Source organism: Corylus avellana, chromosome 6, assembly GCF_965113065.1.
Source record: "Corylus avellana chromosome 6, dhCorAvel1.hap1.2, whole genome shotgun sequence".
In the NCBI taxonomy this organism is placed as follows: domain Eukaryota; kingdom Viridiplantae; phylum Streptophyta; class Magnoliopsida; order Fagales; family Betulaceae; genus Corylus; species Corylus avellana.
Genome location: NC_142495.1, coordinates 21,484,715 through 21,504,978, shown reverse-complemented (window position 1 = coordinate 21,504,978; position 20,264 = coordinate 21,484,715). Strand labels below are relative to the sequence as shown.

The window sequence follows — 20,264 nt, the reverse complement described above, 5'->3', positions numbered from 1 at the left end:
AAGTTACGTTATAGTTAAGAGTACACAAAAAAAACACTAAAAAAATACATAGCATTTCCCCAATAAAATAGATGGGCATACCATCTCTTATATTCTTCATGAAGAAGCTTGTTCTTAAGTCCTGGACCCTTCCTTGTTTCTGAAGATTGATTTAAAACTCGTATACTGTCGGTACCGTCCACAAGGTAAATTACAAAATTCCCCTTTTCCCCTCTCCCACTTTGACTATATTACTAAATTACTAAATTTAATGCAAATGGTCTATTATGGTATTAAAGCGTTGCAGATGCCCTCCACAAACTGACTGAAAATGCAAATTAAACAGCTGTGGAAACAAACCAATTTGTAAAGCAGTCCTCTTCTCTTTTACCTTGCTTCCTTCTGTTCACATGACTCTCAAATTTTATAAACTTGGGTCATTTTTTTTATAGAAAATCGAAAGAAGTAATTCTTTTTGTCAAAAAGACACCTAGATTCTCCTGGACAACCTCTTACATAAAAGTGTCGGGACTAGAACTTTGAACAGCTCAGAATAATAAGAACATTTATAATGTTGGAGCTGTATAGATAGGGGTGAGCAAATTAACTACCTACCGATTACCGACCGCCTACCGACTATGACCAAACCGAAATTAACCGTCAACTGACTTATGTAAGTCAAAAATCAGTATGAATTTTTTATACAAATGTCGATTTGATTCGGTTAATCGGTATAAAATTTTTGTTGTCGGTTAACCGAACTGAACCGCCAAATTTGACATGGATTAAAGCTGTGACAAATGGACTTTGTGGAGTGATATTTTGTTGAAGGTATTTGGTAAGTTTTTGGCATCTTATATTCTTATTGTTTGCATCTTATGTTTAGTAAGTTACTTTAGTCACAAAAAACAAAATTTTGGGCCCCCAAAATAACTAAATTTTGGCCCATTTAAAAATAGCATTGGCTTAATTAAAAAAGCTCACAGTTAACCGATTAACCGACCAAAATTAACCGAAAATTTCGAAATAATTTGTTATCAAAATGAAATCGGTGAATTAACTGACAATTTTGGTTAACCGACCAAAAATGAGTCTACCGAACTGAACCGATATCCACCCCTATGTATAGATAAGAAATGAGTACAAAGATTATACTCAAAAGGTTCTTAACATGATTCATCTTTCTTTTGGTAATGTGCAAATGGAAAAGACAAATATATATGCACATGTATTGCCAAGATCAAACCCGGAATCTCTTCAGCAGTTACACTGTTTGGCATAATTATGTAGCGGATGATCTGCAAGAAATCAGATTGCCAAGTAGGAAATGTTACTGCTCATGCTGAACTAGCAGATGTGTGTTCGGTTAAATGTAACAGGTATTTCTAATTTCAAGGTGTTCAAAAGTTATCTGAATCCATGTATAAGAAGAAAATTGATTGCGAAAAAAATTGCTCTACATTTTTTTGGCAGGAATAAGTCTATCTGAATCCATGTCTATGGTAATTTCTCAAGCTTGTGGGGCCATAGGAGAAAACTGTAGAGTCAAAATGTTGAGATTGGAGGACTTGGGGGGCGCCATGCCGGCCTCCCCTTGTAAATCTGTCCTTGATCGGCTTCAATCAAAAGGGACCAAGAGGTTGTTTCAAGACAAAATCAGTTATTAATCATATGAGCCTAGTAATAAACTAGCCCCAGATACAGGATCTACCTCAAAATGGAACATACTATAATCAGAAGGTAATGACATTTTCAGAAAAGGGGCATATTTCATATTTCCAAGGTGTCCAAAGAAATAAAATATTGCTCAAATCAATTAGCATCAGCTATTACCCTTGGTAATACCTAGGTTTGTGCAATGACAATGATTTTGACCATAATGACAAGGAACACTTTGGAAGGCTGATTATTTCTTTGCTCATGAAATAGGTATTTCGTAGAGATCACATGAGAAAAATTGATAAGAGGGACAAGGACTTTCAAGTGAAACATACACAGGGAAGAAGCTTTTCTTACCTACAAACAAATGGCAGCACATTTGGATATTAATACTTGGCAATGAACCAATCTTAAGGATTATCGCTTTGATTCATGCGTTGACATTAGAAAAACACCCTCAAAGAATCGACCACTTTCTCGGGCCTGTCAAAATATAAAGGTCATAATTTTTCACAAGGAGTTGCAATTCACATAAATGCTCTGAAAAGGTCACTTACCAGTCCTCTTGTGGCATATGACCGGCACCTTCTATTAACTTAAGCTTGATAGTAGTGGGATTTCCTTTCTGAAACTCTTCTGCCACAGATTGAGGCAGATACTTGTCTGATATTCCCCAAACAAGTAGTACAGGTTTATCCCATCTGCAAGTCCAGAATTCATTGATTCATAATTTATTGGCAGAAAGTTGAACACAATATTAGTAGCATGAACAATGTGCAGTTAGTGAAGTGCACAATACTGCCTCTCTTATGCTTTGGAAGTATTGACCATAACTTGATAAGAAACCATCCACAATGGATGTTGAATATGGCCATGGGTATGACTACCTTGATCATTGTTAAGATAACTATAACCCTTGCATGTACATGTATATATCTATTTAAAAGATGGACATGCATTTCTTGCCTTCAGTCTGCAGGGTTGACACACAACTTCATTGTACTCAAACTCAAGCTCTATTCTAGTAAGCCCTTGCAAAGTATGATGCGCACCTCAAGATGCCGGCTTGACAAATAAGTGAACTTTCAGATGCATAACTCATTTTGAAGTGAAAAGTTAAACATATTAAACATCATGAAGGGATGGAAAATATGGAAATTTGTCACCATTAAAACACCCATATAAGGTCATAGAATCCCAGCATTGAATAAGAAAGGGCATACTGAATCTCTAATACAAGTCAAACATAAATTAGGACCTAGAATGCAAGACTTTGTGAGCATACACAGTAACCAAAAGGTAGCTAGGAGATACAGGCACTTGAGCTTGGAGGGGTTTACTCATCTGGAGAGCAGGTTTCTTCCTGCTTTGATGTGGAGTATTTGATCACAAAGGAAAAAATGGGCGTTTAAGGGCAAGGGGAAGTTATATAAATGTGATATCCAAGGACATCACTTTCTTGGGTTTTTTACTCATAAGAAAAAAACACAGGCACCTGAAAAAAATAAAAAATAAATAAAAAAGAAAAGAAAAGAAAGAAAATCCTATCCTCATTTTGCAAGCAGCAGCATCTAATTGGAACTTCATAAATGACATTGAATCTTGTAGGTTTCTACAACATAAGATACATAAAAGAATAACTAAACGCTGAAACTGCAGTTTAGTACGTATTAGCACATTAAATAGCAGAGATTGATCGCTCTTTTTTAGTTCCAGAGCATTTGATCTCATTCCCTGTCACTAATACACCATCTCAATAATATTTTACTGGTTAAGTATTAGTACAGTCATTGATTTTTTGTTTCTTTTTTCTCTTTTCTTTTTTAAGGTCAAAATATAGATCTAGAATATTTTACACCAAATATAAAAAGGAGTTTTTAGATACTCTTATCTTCAAGCGTTTTGAAGTTCAAATTAACATGTCAGAAAGTATATCACTTTCCTCTCTCTAAAGCCAAAGAATCTGTGCTATAAACATGTAAATTTGATTCTCCAAGAGAAAAAAATATTTATACCTTCCAGATGCAAAGCCTGCTGCTATTTGGCTTAAGATATCTCTGAAATTAACCTTTCTTGCAGCTTCGAGCAGAGCTGAAACACCAACACATAAAACTTCAATACCCATAATTTTCATGGGTCAAAATCTTGTCAAAAGAAGAAATGGAATACAAACCAAATCCAGGTCCACCACTTGCCAAATATGGTAACCGATACACATCGGCCTTTTCCAGCTTCAAGACATAACTGTCAAAAGGATAGAAAGAGAAGCACACATATAAATAGTAGTTATTATGCTACAATGCAATCCTTATATATTAAGGAAATAACTTATGGGATGAATAATAGAATTCCTTAACAATGATGTTGGTACTATTTCTTTGATAGCATATTGGCAACAAATAAAACTATAATTTCATTTATTAACCACTTAAATGAATAATGACTGAAACAATTTCTAATGCACCTCTGGCACATATATGCATGCAGCTTCACTTAAAGGTTATTAGCAATTTTTTAAAATAATGAACATGATACCTAACGCCTAGAACCAGGTACATGTGTGTGTGTATATTTAGCTGCTAGTCATAATAAATCGAGAATTTGCAATTGATTCTGCTTATGCTTTTTCTAGATTAAGGTGCCAGTCATTCTTCGACAATCAGTTTTAGCTTTTAGAGATGTATGGATGTAATGTCCTTAACATCAGACAGGAATTATTATTATTAGCAAGTTAAATGGTAAAGGTTGATGCTTCCACACTCAGCTATCTTGCTTCTCTGGTTATATGACCAATAGCAGTCTGCTTTTCTTTGTCATCAGGTAAGGAATTCTCTCTAAATTTTTAGTCTTAATTTTTGTCAGCTTCAAGCATATTACATAGGATTTTTTTTTTTTTTTTTTTTTTTTTTTTTTTTTTTCAACCATGAATCCTAAAGTTCTCCAAATAGAAATGAAGTATCATTCAGGCAGGAATGATGCGTCACTCCATTTTGCGCTTGAGAAAAGTTCAATTTACAGCATGCTGACATATTCTTCTGTTCCAAGAATCTAGAAACCAATAACTTGTGAAAGCACAAGGATGATGGCAATCATTATGTTTGCATGCCCCGTTTAACATAGTATACACTCTTCTTTCCTAACAACATTGTTGAAAATAAACAAAGCCTTAGAGGATGTAATGCATGATGTTACCATTTATCGCAACATCGCTCTTCCTCTAAACAAAGCCTTAGAGGATGTAATGCATGAAGCTCTAATATTAAAAAAATCTAAACATATATGAGACAGAAGATGTTGATGACTAAAATCAGAGGTTAAGTTTAAAGTAGTATCTCAAAGAACTAGATACACTTTTGATACATACGGGCTACCTGCTTCAATAAAGCGCTCAGCCATAATAGCATTCTGGCATGTGAATTCACCATAAAGAGGGATTCTAGAAAGAAACCAAGAAAATGAGAATGAGAACATGTAATTTAATAAATAAATTAAAAAATTCAGAAACTGTAATGCCTTCGATAAGTTTAGATGGATTAAAAAAGGGGGGGGGGGGGAGGGGGGGGGGGAAGGGAGAATAGCAGGAATAGGCCTTCAGTTTTAGTGCTCATCGTTAGTGGGAAAATAAATTCTGTCAGACATCAATCAACAAAAAGGGTCTATTAGCCGAACACATCATACATCAATTAATCTTCTTATGACATTTTAAGGTACTTAAGATTTGGAAATAGAGTAAAATTATGCTGGTGAAAGATTGAAGAACTAAAATTTATAAAAAAAAACTTGCTATTTTAGATACAAAAATCCAAGAATGAATTCATATATCATTCTGCGTCAGGAAAATGGTCATTAGAATCTTACATCAAGGGAATATGAATGCAAAGTACCCAAAAGAAATGGATAAACATGAAATGAAGGACCAAAAAGAAACTCAAGCAGATGATCTAATAATAACGTGATAGAAAGGATGAGAGTTAAGACATAGTAACTACATGATGAGAGAGAATCACTTAGTGAACCAACCAATAGTACTAATATATACATATTAGTAACTACATGATGAGAGAGAATCACTTAGTGAGTCAACCAATAGTACTAATATATACATATTTTGATACCACTCTAGCCCAAAATCCTAAGTTAATGGGCTTGGGTTCAGTTAAGTATAGTAAGTACTCAATTTTTTTATACTTTGTCAATGTGGAATACAACATTCATAAGTGCACTCACAACAGTACTGTTGTGGCCAATGGGGTTCCATGGATGGCCTAATAACTTAATCAAGACCCTAAATTAAACCTTTATGCAGAGCATAGTCCCAATCCCAACTGTAATGAATGGATATACAAGATCAAAGTTTCAAGGACATATTGACTAAAACAAAATTTCCAGGACATATTATAAAAATATTTCACGGGTATTTTTCTATCTGCATTTGCATTGTCATTGCTTTGAGTGTAGCCAAAATGTTTTGTGAACCAAACATAATCTGCAAGATTATGAAATATAAACATTCCATTAGTAGAATAGGTAATATAAGAACTGAACCTTAGCTGTTGAAACAGTCCAGGAATGGGAGCTGAAACTGTCAACGGACTGTTCAAAATTGCAAGCTTTGATATCTTGCTGGTGTTTTTCAAGGCCCAAGTCAATCCATATGAACCGACAAGAAACCCCTTCATGTAAAACGTGAGGAGAACATGTTAGATATAATATTTAACTGCAACATAAGCTATAAGATCATGTAGTTATAAACTTGACTTGACACTTAGTAACTCTGCCAACCGGCATATCCATTGCAAATTTTGGGTGCTTTTGTACGTTATCCAACAAAGTAACATGATGCAGTCAATTCTATTGATCACACACACACAGTTTCATCAGAAATAACAATCCTCTACCTTTTTCTCTACTAGTTTATACAAACCTGAACAACGAGAAAAAAAGGAGATTTGACACTGAGAACATCGAGTAATCTATCAAATGCCTCGTGGAACTCCTTTTCTGTAAATGCCGAATATGAGCTCTATGAAGGAAGAAAAATATCATATAACAGTAATCTTATCAGAAAATATTAAAACCTGTGTAATCGAAGCCGTATCCTGGCTGTGGCTTGTCACTGAAACCAAATCCTATCCAATCAGGTGCAATGCAGTGGAACCCAACATCTGACATCTATGCAAGATGAAAGAAAAGATAAATATCATTTGAACAATAAATATGCGATAAAATCACTTGAGGACAGCTAACAGAAACAAAATCACAACAAATGGATGGACAAAGGCACTGACAGAAAAAATTAAATATTCAAGATCTGGTAATGGCGGCATCTTAGCGCATGTAGATGGCTTGAAGACAAAGTGTAGATGTAACGACCCAAGAAAAAGTGCTAACTACATCTGCGCTATGACCCAAAAAAACTAGTCAATTTGGAACTTCCCTAGAATTTCTTATAAAGTCTAGTTTCACCAAGTAACTACGCAATATGGAACTTAGCACTCATGACTATCTTTATAACCTACCCACTCTATATAGGCTACTCCCCATTTTCCCAATATGGGATCGGGGTGTTACAATAACACATAGCTTGGCTTTATTAGGTATTTCTGATACCATTTATAACGATTCAGAAAAAAAAGTTAACTATATCTATGCTATGACTTCAAAAAGACTAATCATTTTTGGGTGATAGCGCAGATGTGGCTAACGTTTTTCTCTGGGTCGTTACAATAGATAAAATCATATATGGTTGTTTAGTTTCTGATATATAGCAGCAATGAAACATAAACCAAGCAAAAAAAAATAAGTAGAGGCCACCTTGCAGCTCCTCTGGCAATAGTATACCAGCTTTTGACAAGCTAGAAAGCCAACTTCTAGACTCAATCTTGTGTCAGACTGAAAATCCTTTCTTTAAACAGGAAAATTTAAAAAGTTCTATGTTTCTGGTAGGTAATCTGATAAAAATGTGGAGATATGTCATAATGTCGAAAAAAAATTCGGCAAAACAACCTGAGACATAACAACTCGATAGCTATAAGATTGTGTTGGGGCCCCATGAAGGAAGACAATTGTTCCACGTCGGGTCTCAGCTGATCCTGCAAGGACAGAATATCCTTTTTTTGAAAATCTAACTTGATAAAAAAGAAAAAGAAAAAAGGAACTAATGTCGCTGCAGAGAAGTTTACCAGTTTCCCTTACAAACCATCTAAACTTCCCAGATTTGATGTATGAGCCATATTCCTTTCCCTTGTCTTCTATCCTCTAGAATTGGAAAACAAGCAAGTTATACAGTGGCAATGGATACAGCATGGATCCAACACGCTTCAAAGAACAGGAAGAATTCATCAATGTTTACAACAAACACCAAGATGGAAAAAGCAAATGGGTATTCAATCTGGATTAATTGATGCAGTAAATAAATAACAACATCCAGGCATCATATTGTATGGTGTTTTAGTGAGATCATCAACAAAAAAGTTCCTACGGAAATAGCAAACCAAGGAATGCAAGGTGGAATAGCCATAAACTCTACATTAAAAAAATGAGTTTATTATATATCAGCAAATTCCACCCAGACCAAATAAAGAGCTCAGAAAGTTACAAGTATTACAAACTTATATTCAATCGTTTATAAGAGGAAAATGATTAAATTGAGCCATTTCTTTATCGAGCAGCTAAAATTTTTGGGAATATTGTATACAATTACAGCATTTGAAAAATGGGCTGTTGAAATTCGGCTGAATATTGGAGGATCTTTTTAAGGCTATCGAAGCTTCTAGGAAGCAGTACGATTCGAACTTGGGAGGTGCTTCTGCATGTGTTCCTGAACTCGAAGGCCTTGAAGAGATTGAGGAAAGTGAGAGGGGCGCTTTGGTGGATCATGAAGCTTAATATTGTAGTATGGAATGTGAGAGGGTTGAATGCCCTCAAGAAAAGGTTGCGCATTAGGGGTCTTTTGAAAGAATGGAAAGTAGATGTAGTGTGCTTGATTGAGACGAAGATGGAGGTTATCTCTCGAGAGGTGATTCATAGTCTTTGGGGAGGTCAACATGTGGGGTGGAAGTATAAAGGTTCTAATGGTTTGTCGGGAGGGATGCTTATGATGTGGGATAGGAGGGTTGTGGAGTGTAAGGAGGAGTGTGTGGGACTTTTCACTTTGGCGTGCTCGTTTCAAAATGTAGAGGATAGATGGGTGTGGGCGTTTGGGGGAGTGTATGGTCCGAATGAGGAAGTGGAGAGAAGGGCGCTTTGGGATGAGTTGGCTGGTTTGATGAGGATTTGGGAGGTTCCTTGGTGTTTGGGCGGGGATTTTAATATTGTACGATTTCCCAGTGAGCGCTCCAATGTTTCTTATTATTCATCGGGCATGATGGATTTTTCGGACTTCATCTCAGAGAATAATCTGGTAGATATTCCGATGATGGGGGGTCAATTTACTTGGTCCAATAATCAAGAAAATGAGAGTTGGTCGAGGATTGACCGGTTCTTGTTTTCTTCGGATTGGGAAGATCACTACCCAGCAGTTGTACAAAGGATACTTCAACGCCTGCTCTCGGATCACTTCCCATTATTGTTGGATTGCGGGACTCCTTGTGGAGGTAAGAAGGGTTTCAAATTTGAAAATATGTGGCTTAAGGCAGAGGGTTTTGTTGATAAGGTTGCTTCTTGGTGGGGGTCGTATTTGTTTGAGGGTTTGCCTAGTTTTGTGCTTGCTAGTAAATTAAAATCACTTAAAGTGGACTTGAAAAAGTGGAATGAGGAGGTCTTTGGGGATATTGGGAGGAAAAAGAAGGAGTTATTGGGAGGTATCCAGGAGTTGGATGAGTTGGCAGAATCGAGAGGCTTAGATCAAGAGGAGAAAATCCGGAAGGCGGACAAGTTGAAAGATTTGGAGAATACTTTGTTGTGTGAAGAGATTCATTGGCGTCAAAAATCGAAAGCTTTGTGGCTCAAGGAGGGGGATCGAAATACTCGCTTCTTCCACAAGATGGCTAATTCTCACCGGAGGTACAATCGGGTGGAAGTGCTTCGTATTAATGGCGCTTTATCCGATGATCCAGTTGAGGTAAAAGAACACATAGTGCAGTATTACCAATCTCTTTATTCGGAACAAAGCTCTTGGCACCCTAGAATGGATAACCAGCAGTTCTTGTCCATAGATGAGGAGGATAATAGTTGGTTAGAAAGAGAGTTTGAGGAGAAGGAGGTTTGGGAGGTGGTAAAAGGCATGAATGGTGATAAGGCTCCGGGTCCAGATGGCTTTTCCATGGCTTTTTTTCAAGCTTGCTGGGGAGTTATCAAACAAGACATTATGGCGGTTTTTGCAGAGTTCCATAGCAGACGTCAAATGGTGAAGAGCTTGAATGCAACTTTTATTTCTTTGATTCCAAAGAAGGCGAATGCGGTGGAGATGAAGGACTTTCGGCCCATTAGCCTGGTGGGAGGGGTGTATAAAATTGTGTCTAAGGTTCTTGCCAATAGGATGAAAACTGTTTTGGGTAAGGTCATTTCCTTTTCTCAAAATGCTTTTATTGGGGGTCGGCAAATCCTAGATTCCGTTCTTATTGCAAATGAATGTGTGGATAGTCACATGAAATCAGGGGTCCCAGGTGTTCTTTGTAAGTTGGATTTGGAAAAGGCCTACGACCATGTAAATTGGGACTTTGTTTTGTATTTGCTGCATAGATGTGGGTTTGGTGGGAGGTGGAGGGCTTGGATAGAGTGGTGTATTAAGACGGTAAAATTTTTCATCCTAGTGAATGGTTCTCCGGAAGGTTTCTTTAGCAGTTCGAGGGGAATCCGGCAAGGAGATCCTCTCTCACCGTTATTGTTTGTGCTTGTTATGGAGGCTTTGAGTAAGATGGTGAATGCGACGGTTGACCAAGGCCTTTTGACTGGGTTTTCGGTGGGAAATAGGGTCTTGTCGGAGTTGATGGTCTCTCATTCCTTATTTGCGGATGACACTTTGATCTTTTGTGAAGATTCTATTGAGCAAATCCGGTATGTTCGTCTCATCCTCTTATGTTTTGAAGCTGTTTCGGGTTTGAGAGTGAACCTTGGAAAATCAAAGATTGTGGCCATTGGTGGGGTGGAGAACATTGGGGGCTTAGCTAACATCCTTGGGTGTAGTGTTGCCGAGTTGCCTATGAAGTATCTGGGTCTCCCTCTTGGGGCTTCTTTCAAGGATACGGCCATGTGGAATGAAGTGATTGAAAAGATGGAGCGTCAGATGGCAGGTTGGAAGAGAATGTATCTTTCTAAGGGAGGTCGCTTAACCCTCATCAAGAGCACTTTGGCTAATCTTCCGACTTACTTTTTGTCTCTGTTTCCGATTCCTGTAAGTGTAGCTAAAAGGATCGAGAAAGTCCAAAGAGATTTTTTGTGGGGAGGAATGGGAGATGAGCCCAAGTTGCATCTTGTAAGTTGGAACCAAGTGTGCAGCCCTCTTCGTTATGGTGGTCTTGGCATTCGGAAGTTGCACCAGTTTAATCAAGCTCTTTTGGGGAAATGGCTTTGGAGATACGCAAATGAAAACGGGGCTCTTTGGTGTAATTTGATCAAAGCTAAGTATGAAGATCAAGAAGGTGGGTGGTGCACGAAGGAGGCTTCGGGCCCTCATGGTGTGGGTCTATGGAAGCATATTCGTAAAGGGTGGAATTTCTTTGCCAAAGGTATTCGGTTTGAGGTGGGGGAGGGTTCGAAAGTCCGATTTTGGCATGATATTTGGTGTGGGGACAACTCCTTGAAGCAAGCTTTTCCGTCCTTATACAGTATCGCTAGACACAAAGAAGCTTGGGTGAAGGATAATTTTATTGGGAGGAATGGGGTTGTTGAGTGGAATGTCATTTTCGTGCGATCGGTTCAAGATTGGGAGATGGATTTGATTTCTCCTTTTTTTGATCGGTTGTATTCTTGCAAGGTTTCCTTAGGCAATGCAGATCGTATTTGTTGGTCTTCTTCCAAGAAAGGCAAGTTCGAGGTTAAGTCGTTCTATAAGGCCTTGTCTTCTTCTTCTCAAGAGGAGTTTCCTTGGAAGAGCATCTGGCGTACTAAGGCGCCTCAGCGGGTGGCTTTTTTCGGATGGACTGCGGCCTTGGGCAAAACTTTGACTCATGATATGCTGCGTAAGAGGAACATAGTGGTTATGGAGTGGTGTTGTATGTGCAAGAAGACCGGAGAGTCAGTCGATCACCTTCTTCTCCACTGTGAGCTTGCGAGTGCTCTTTGGCACATGATTTTTCAGCGATTTGGGTTGCATTGGGTCATGCCGTGCAGGGTGAGGGCTTTGTTTGCTAGCTGGTGGTCGGGAGGACGTTCTCGAAGCGCGGTTGTGTGGAAGATGATCCCTCTGTGTCTTATGTGGTGTATTTGGAGTGAAAGAAATGCTAGATGTTTTGATAATTCCACTAGGACCATAGAGGAATTGACTCATTTCTTCTTATTTACGCTTTACTCTTGGACGGCCGCTTGGCTAGCTCCTTTAGTGATTAGCTTCTCTGATTTTCTTTTTCATTTCTCCCCCTCCTAGGCGCTCTCTGTTTATACTTCCCGTGTATATGGGTTGCGCCCCTCTGCGCTTTTTTATATCATGATTACTTATCAAAAAAAATTCGGCTGAATAAAATGAGAAACCCAACAGAATATTGAGAAATTAGTCAGTTTCAATAACTATTTAGGCTGTTTAGCCCAAACGTTGGGAATTTTGATTGAATTTTTAAGGTACTTGAGAACTGGATCTTGGAATTGGTGAATTAGAAAAAAAAAAAAAAAAAAAAAAAAAAAAAACCATTAAAGAACCTGAAAAGTACCAATCTCATTCTGCCAAAGCCTGTGGATGAGAACCCTGAATTTAAAGTACAGAATGTCATGAATTCCACAAACACACCCTCTCATTTCCAAGAAAACAAAATAAAAAAAACATAATAAAAATCTCCAACGCTTAATAAGGTCCAAAAGTCCTAAACTGCAAGAATTAGCTCACTGATCATAAGAGCTTGATTACACAACCCCAGAAACTCAACAAACATAAATGATAACAATCTTTGAAGGCTGAAGCAGAGTAACTTCAATAATCAATCAGCTAAGTGAACTTACATTAAGCATTTGTCCAACATTGCCGTCCTCGGCGGGGTTCTCCGGAAGCTGGATAGAACTCCGGCTTGAAGGGTTGTCTGTTACAAAACCAAAGGGATTGAAGGCAGGGCTGTCTTTGTCCTTGTCCTTGCCCTTGTTTGCAGCATTAGCTCTGATAGTTGTTCTTCTTCTTGTTGTAGCGCTGCTCCACTGTCTGCTGTAGTTGGTCTTGGCGTTGATGGTGGCGTGAGAGAATGGGACGTTGATCAGTCTGGGAGAGAGGAGAGCCCAAGCCATTTTTGGGTGATTCGGGTGGAGAGAGAGAGAGCTTGAAAGCCAACATATAGCACGAGCCACTAGCTCCTCCTTTTGTATGTTCTGGTGGATGAGGAAACATTGGCAATTGGCAAAGCTACAATTTTGAATATTCTGTGGATGAGGAATGCTCTTATTCAATCATCCCAATTACATTAATTCAGGGAATGTTAGGCGTTATTCTCATTTTTTTTTTTTTTTTTTTTTTTGGAATAAATGTAAAATTGCTCTGGCCTAAATTATAAATTACTCATTATAATGTAACAAATAATTTATACGTCTTTGTAATTGCCTAAATTATAAATCACTTTATGTCGTATAAAAAATAATGTATAGGTTCTTAGGATAAGCCAAAATAATAGTTTACTGCTTAAAATCAATTTTCGTTAGGTAATTTAACAGAATTCATTACTTTGTCACGCCATAGTACTATAGTAAATTAGCATAATCTCTTCTATCCCCAAACTTTTACTATGTTATCTTCCTTGCCACAATTTGAGAGTATTTTGGGAGAATTTGATGATTGCATTTTATAAAGCTGTTGACAAATATGAAGATAAGGAAAGGTTATGCACATGGTAAAGTTTTGGGGATATAAAAAATTATGTTAATTTACTATAGCCCGTATGACGTGGAGTAAGAATTGATGTGTAATCTTAACTAGCGTCGTAAATAATATGAAAAATCCTAATTGTCATTTTTGAAAGTCGAAAATTAATAATAACATATGTCGCGTTTTTATTGGGTATGACGTGGCAAAATATCATATTTTGTTAAGTTATTTAACGAAAATTGATTTCAGTGAGTAAACTGTTATTTTGGCATACATTGAGGATTTATAAATTATTTTTTATGCCATAGAGAGTGATTTGTAATTTAGGCTAACTATAGGGACCTATAAATTATTTTTTATACTATATTGAGTGATTTGTAATTTAGGTCAACAACAAAGACTAATTTTACATTTATTCCCTTTTTTTTATTGGTATTTTGGTTTTAGGTAGATATTATTTTTTAAAAATGGGGTGAGATAAATAATGACCAGTTTCTTTTTTACTATTTTATAAAATAATATTTACCTATGACCAATAAAATACTAAGGTCCCGTTTGGTTTGCGGAATGAGTATTCCATTAGGAAAATGGATAGGTATTACTGGGAATAGAAGATGTTGGAATGAAATAACTATTTCAATTCTTTACTTTGGTAGCAACACATATTTCATAATTGAAATTGAACTAAAATTACTAAAAAGCCTATTTTATTTCTAATTTTTCCAATACTCAAATTTTTTTTTAAAAAAAGGATAACGTGTGGTGGCTGACCACCCCAATAGGTGGCCGGCCACCCACAGTATTGCCACCCCCAGAGGACCTAACATTTCTTTTATACGAGAAGAACACCTAACATTTCTCTTATATTTCTAAACTTTGATTCACCGATACTCAAACCTATAAATTATGAAAATGTTTTAAAATATACCTTAACTTAGATTTAGCCGTTAGTTGGAATAAAAATTTGAACTCATGAACCATTCATTCTACAAATGGTCGAATCTAACTCAAAGTGTAACTCAAAATAATTTGATAATTTATAGGTTGAATTGTTGTAGTGTGTTGCAAACAATAATTCTTTACCGTTTGATCACTTCAAATTTTACAAAATTTTACCTTATGTCCGGTGGTCATTAACACATATTCATGACCCTTAGAAGAGCCATTATCTACTCACATATATAAAACAATTAACACATGAAGTGAAACATGTGTGCGACATATGTTGACAAAAAGCACATTTTGTTTCTAGAAATCAAAACTTCGTATATACAGAGGCTTTTGTCCTATACTCTCTCTTTAGCAAAAGAAACAAGAAATTCATCTTTTACATTGAACTCCTCAACTCTACATTTTATTTGGCCAAAATCATACAAAGCATTTCGCCTTCACATTTAATAGAAGTGAAAATGCGGTTACGGTTAGTTGTTATCAGTTAAAATCACTAGCCGCAACTGTCGAGACACTTAGTAAAATCGATTAACTACGTAGGAAGACAACCGACGGTTTGCCGTTATTTAATAACCACATTTAAAAAAGAAAAAAATCAAAACGACTTCATTTTTAGAGTTTTATTAATTTTTTATATATTTAAACACCAAAATAACTTTGTTTCATATGTATAGGTAATTAGCGGTTAGCAATTAAAGGAATATTTTTAAGATCTTTCTAAAGAGATTAGATGATTAACATTAACGATTAAGGCGGTTAATTGGCAGTTAATCACTATTACGGCCCTATATGTTGCACCGGCGCGAGTGCCATCCGTGAACACGCTTTGTATATTCCCTTAATCCCTATACCTTCATATAATTCCAAGAAAACCCCAAACCTTTCACTTTCTGTTTGACAGAGATCGTAGTTACACGGAACCACAAGGACCTAAAAGCAAAACAAAATAACGAAGCCAAAGCAGTTTAGGGCAAAACTAACCTCTCATACTTTGACGCAACGCGTGTGAACCTCTCCGCCAAGCATGACCGGCGATAGCACGTTTTCTCCGACCGACGATGCCTTATCACCGCACACCAACCTCGACATCACCGTAAGTACCCCATCTTCCCCTCCAATCTCGCCCTGTTGTTCTTTAATTCAGTACTTTCTCGTGTGAGATTAGTATCTCTCTTCCCAAGATCAATCTTTCCCTAGGTTCCATTTTCTCTTCATCTTTAATGCTAAATTTCAGTTTGAATTTTATTTTCCAAATTGAAGCTGATTAATTAGTTTAATTCGCTCACTTTTGTATTTAATTTTCGTTTTATGTGTATAGGATGGTAATTATAACTGAAATGGTTTGGTCCATCAGTGAAAGCGGGGGATATGAATTATATATAATGATTTTGGATGGGATGTAAGTTAAGAATTACAAATTTTTCCCAAAAATGTTGAATTCTGCATGATGTTTGTATTTTTTATTTGTTTTTTGAAATACGACGAGTAAATGGTTTGTAATTTCAAACACAAATGAGATTTATGTTGTTTTTCTGTTTTTTTGTAGATGTTATCTTTTGAAACATCATTGATTTTCATGGTTTGTTTCTTATACCAGCTAGAAGAAGGTTCTCAAAATAGTGAGCAACTGCTTGAGCATGATGATGACCTCGAGAATGACCATGAAACTGAGCAATTGTTTGAGATTGAAGGAAATGACCATGAAGGCAATGATTTTGAGAATGAGTGTGAGCAATTGTTTGAGATTGAAGGCAATGACTTTGAAAATGACAGGGATGATACAACCCTAGATGATGGTCAAAATGGGTTATTTGAAAGAAAGGACTATCCTCCACCAGTTGTGGGGATGGAGTTCGAATCATATGATGATGCTTACAATTATTATAATTGCTATGCCAAGGAACTCGGATTCGCTATCAGGGTGAAATCTTCTTGGACGAAACGCAACAGCAAAGAGAAGCGTGGTGCGGTGCTCTGTTGCAATTGTGAGGGTTTCAAAACAATTAAAGAAGCAAATACTCGAAGGAAAGAAACTAGAACCGGTTGTCTAGCAATGATAAGGTTGAGGCTAGTGGAATCGAACAGGTGGAGAGTTGATGAAGTGAAGCTTGAACACAACCATTCATTTGATCCTGAAAGAGTGCAAAATTCCAAGTCACACAAGAAGATGGTGACTGGGGATAAAAGAAAGGTGGAACCAACTGTTGATGTAGAAGTACGAACAATCAAGTTGTATCGAACACCTGTAGCAGATGCAATGGGTAATGGAAGTTCAAATTCCAATGACGGAGAAACTAACGACCATGTCGATCGGTCCAGGCGCTTGAAGCTAAAAAATGGAGATGCGCAACTCATTTGTGAATTCTTCTGTCGGGTTCAGTTAACCGATCCGAATTTTTTCTATGTGATGGATTTCAATGATGAAGGAAATTTGAGGAATGTGTTTTGGATTGATTCTAGGTCTAGAGCTGCATACAGTTATTTTGGTGATGTGGTTGCATTTGACACAACATGCTTGTCAAACAATTATGATACTCCACTCTTTACATTTGTTGGTGTGAATCACCATGGGCAGTCTGTTCTGCTGGGTTGTGGTTTGCTTGCAGATGAGGGGCTAGAGACATATATTTGGTTTTTTAGGGCATGGTTGACATGTATGTCCGGTCGCCCTCCGCAAACTATTTTAACAAACCAGTGTAGGACCGTGCAAAGCGCAATTGCAGAGGTGTTCCCCAGGGCTCACCATCGATTTTGTTTGCCGCATGTCTTTCAAAGCATTCTTGAAAATTTGGGAGACTTGCAGGAATATGGGGTATTTCAGACAGTATTGAGGAGGGTGGTGTATGATTCTATAAAAATGGAAGAATTTGAATTGGCTTGGGAAGATATGATCCAGAGATTTGGAATAAGGGAACATGAGTGGCTTCGAAATCTGTATGAAGATCGAGAGCGTTGGGCTCCAGTATACTCAAAAGACACATTTTTTGGTGGGATGTTCGACTTTGAAAAGGGCGAGTCCGTGAGCCCTTTTTTTGATGGTTATGTGTATCAACAAACTTCTTTGAAAGAATTTTTGTACATGTATGAATTAGGTCTACAAAAGAAGCATCAGAAAGAAACTCTTGATGATCTCGAGTCAAGAGATTCAAGCCCCATTTTGAAAACAAATTGCTATTATGAGTTGCAGCTCTCTAAATTGTATACAAAAGAAATATTTCAGAAGTTCCAAGATGAGGTAGTGATGATGTCTTCCTGTTTTGGCATAACACAAGTTCATGCAAATGGGCCAGTGGTAACTTTCATGGTTAAAGAACGTGAGGGAGAGGAGATTATGAGGGATGTCAGGAATTTTGAAGTTATGTATGATAAAGCAGGAGCAGAAGTCCGCTGCATTTGCAATTGCTTTAACTTGAAAGGCTATCTTTGCCGGCATGCTTTATGTGTCCTAAACTATAATGGCGTTGAGGAAATTCCTTTTCAGTACATATTGTCAAGGTGGAGGAAGGATTTTAAGCGTTTCTATGTGCCAGATCTTGGCTCCAATAATGTTGATATTACAAACCCAGTACAGTGGTTTGATCATTTGTACAGACGAGCCATGCAAGTTGTTGAGGAGGGGATGATATCCCAAGATCATTATATGGTTGCTTGGCAAGCATTTAAAGAGTCTTTGAATAAGGTCCGCCTTGTAGCAGATAAGCATTTGTAAATTACAATAAGACTAATAACAATGTGGATAACTCCTTCTGTCATCTCTTGTTTTCTCCTCTCTCTTTAATGTGTTCATGCAGGCTGCACTGCTTGCTGCCTTGGAGTTGGATGTGCTTTGAGCTTTGTCTTTTCAAAAGTAAAATAAATGAAGGAAAGTATATACTCAGATAAAAATTATATATAACTGTGAATTCCTCTGGGTGATCTATACGTGATTTGGCTTAGCAAAGCTTACATTCACATGCGGAAATGGTCATAGGACTTACGAGGAAGGGGTTCATGATGTGGATGCATACCGTTAGGCTATTGAAACAAAGTTGGAATCTATGTATTCCAAGTTTCGAACCAAGTTTGGAAACTTCTAAAGGCTCAAAACGCAGAAAAAAAAAATCCTATAGGATGTAAATGGTTCTACAAGTGGAAGAGATGGGTAGATGGAAATGTTGAAACCTTCAAACCAGGTTGCAAAAGGTTTTACTTGGAAAGAATTGATCGATTATGAGGAAATATTTTTGTTAATTATGCTGAAGACTATTCGGACTCTCTTTTCCGTTGTTGCTTATTATGATTATGAGATTTGTCAAATAGACGTGAAGATGGCATGTCTTAATGGTCTTAACGGTGACATCTAAATGATGTAGGCAGATGGTTTTTCACTCGTTTGGTTTGCGGAATAAGTATTCCAGTAGGAAAAGCAAAACATCCACAAAGCGGATATGAAGTATTGATTTGTTTGAGAGTAATAAAAGAATCGGTTTCATAGAGTAACACAAAGGAGTCGTGATTGAGAGAACGCGGCGTGCTTAGCATGCCGTGAAGGAATTTTTTTTTTTTTAATATTTTAATGCAAAAAAAAAAAAAAAAGATTTGCACTGGCGTGCTTTGCACGCGGCGTGCCCTTTTGTTTCACCCAACACAAAGAGATTCAAGTAACACAAAATATCAAAGAAAACAAATGGGGGAGAAGAACGAACAATTCTTTTTACTTTTTTCTTCTAGATTATTTTATTTTATTTATGTTTTCAATTTGTTTTTTATTTTTTAAATTTATAAACAATATTAATAAATCATGGGACATGTGTCACGTTTTGAAGGGCAATCATGTGTACTTTCGTTAGTTTTATTGATAGAAGATATATGAAAGTACCATCCCTGTATTTACTTATAAGAGATTATCAACATAATAGTCCCAGGAAAATATTTTCTATTTGACCAAAAATATTTTTCGTTTGACCAAAATTCTTCTTTAATTTTCGGAAAATAGTTTTTATTTTTGAAAACTATAAACCATTTTTTGAGTTTGAGTATCTCATACTCAAATTGATAGACCTAGCTGAGACGTCGTCGGGACCCCACCGAGACCCCATCTGGACCTGCCCAGGACTTGATTCGGACCTTGCCAAGAACTGATCGAGACTTGACCATGACTTGCATGGGACACAATCGAGACTTGATCAAAACCCGTACGGAACCTGACAGGACCCCATTTGGGACCCAGTTAGGACACCACTTGGATGAGGTTGGGATTCCATTTGGACTCGGTCGGGACTCGTGGGATCCAACCAGGTCACTGCCGAGACCTAGTTGGGACATTTTTGTAATTTAAAGTTTAATATGATTGAATGAAAATATATATCTAAAATACTTGTGATTTTGTGTACACACCAAACATTGAAAAATATTTTCTAGGAAATCTTTTGTTAGGAAAATGCTTTCAGAGGAAAATATTTTTTGACAAAAACATTTTATGTCGAAACAAACGGAACCATAGTTAAAAAAAAAAAATCATTTAAACCCATGGACCAAAAGGACATTTAACCCTTTTCTCTTATTTTATTTTATTTTATTATTATATTTTTATTTTTATGAGAATTAGTCATGAACGTAATTGGAGCAAAACCGTAAACAACCAACCATAGGGTAGCCAATGAATTTTATTTATTTATTTATTTTTTAAATTGTGTTTTTTTGATGTGGGGGTAAAAACGGAAAACGAAAATACGAAGGCTCCACCCAGTAAAAATTG

General features: G+C 36.9%; 2 protein-coding genes across 2 annotated transcripts; one reads left to right on the top strand and one right to left on the bottom strand.

The window, feature by feature from the left end:
• Positions 1-1,081: 1,081 nt before the first annotated feature.
• Positions 1,082-13,110, bottom strand: LOC132186783 (alpha/beta-Hydrolases superfamily protein). Its single transcript, XM_059600844.2, has 12 exons — positions 12,730-13,110; positions 7,821-7,896; positions 7,645-7,730; positions 6,717-6,810; positions 6,563-6,639; positions 6,184-6,311; positions 5,003-5,074; positions 3,812-3,882; positions 3,654-3,729; positions 2,196-2,339; positions 1,996-2,121; positions 1,082-1,277 (listed from the first exon to the last, which is right to left on the bottom strand). Exons 1-11 carry the CDS (start codon positions 13,003-13,005, stop codon positions 2,082-2,084), a joined length of 1,140 nt encoding a protein of 379 aa, XP_059456827.2. The 5' UTR covers positions 13,006-13,110; the 3' UTR covers positions 1,082-1,277; positions 1,996-2,081.
• Positions 13,111-15,506: 2,396 nt separating this feature from the next.
• Positions 15,507-18,279, top strand: LOC132187039 (protein FAR1-RELATED SEQUENCE 8). The gene is made up of 2 exons (XM_059601192.2): positions 15,507-15,620; positions 16,125-18,279. Exons 1-2 carry the CDS (start codon positions 15,552-15,554, stop codon positions 18,234-18,236), a joined length of 2,181 nt encoding a protein of 726 aa, XP_059457175.1. The 5' UTR covers positions 15,507-15,551; the 3' UTR covers positions 18,237-18,279.
• Positions 18,280-20,264: the final 1,985 nt, after the last annotated feature.

What these genes read in the sequence shown, in the direction of transcription:
- LOC132186783 (XM_059600844.2), bottom strand. Translation starts at nt 13,005, where the DNA reads ATGGCTTGGGCTCTCCTCTCTCCCAGACTGATCAACGTCCCATTCTCT. An exon ending in ATACGGCTTCGATTACACAG is followed by an intron (nt 6,640 to 6,716) that starts GTTTTAATATTT and finishes CGGCATTTACAG; the next exon opens with AAAAGGAGTTCCACGAGGCA. An exon ending in CATATGCCACAAGAGGACTG is followed by an intron (nt 2,122 to 2,195) that starts GTAAGTGACCTT and finishes ATATTTTGACAG; the next exon opens with GCCCGAGAAAGTGGTCGATT.
- LOC132187039 (XM_059601192.2), top strand. Translation starts at nt 15,552, where the DNA reads ATGACCGGCGATAGCACGTTTTCTCCGACCGACGATGCCTTATCACCG. An exon ending in ACACCAACCTCGACATCACC is followed by an intron (nt 15,621 to 16,124) that starts GTAAGTACCCCA and finishes TTCTTATACCAG; the next exon opens with CTAGAAGAAGGTTCTCAAAA.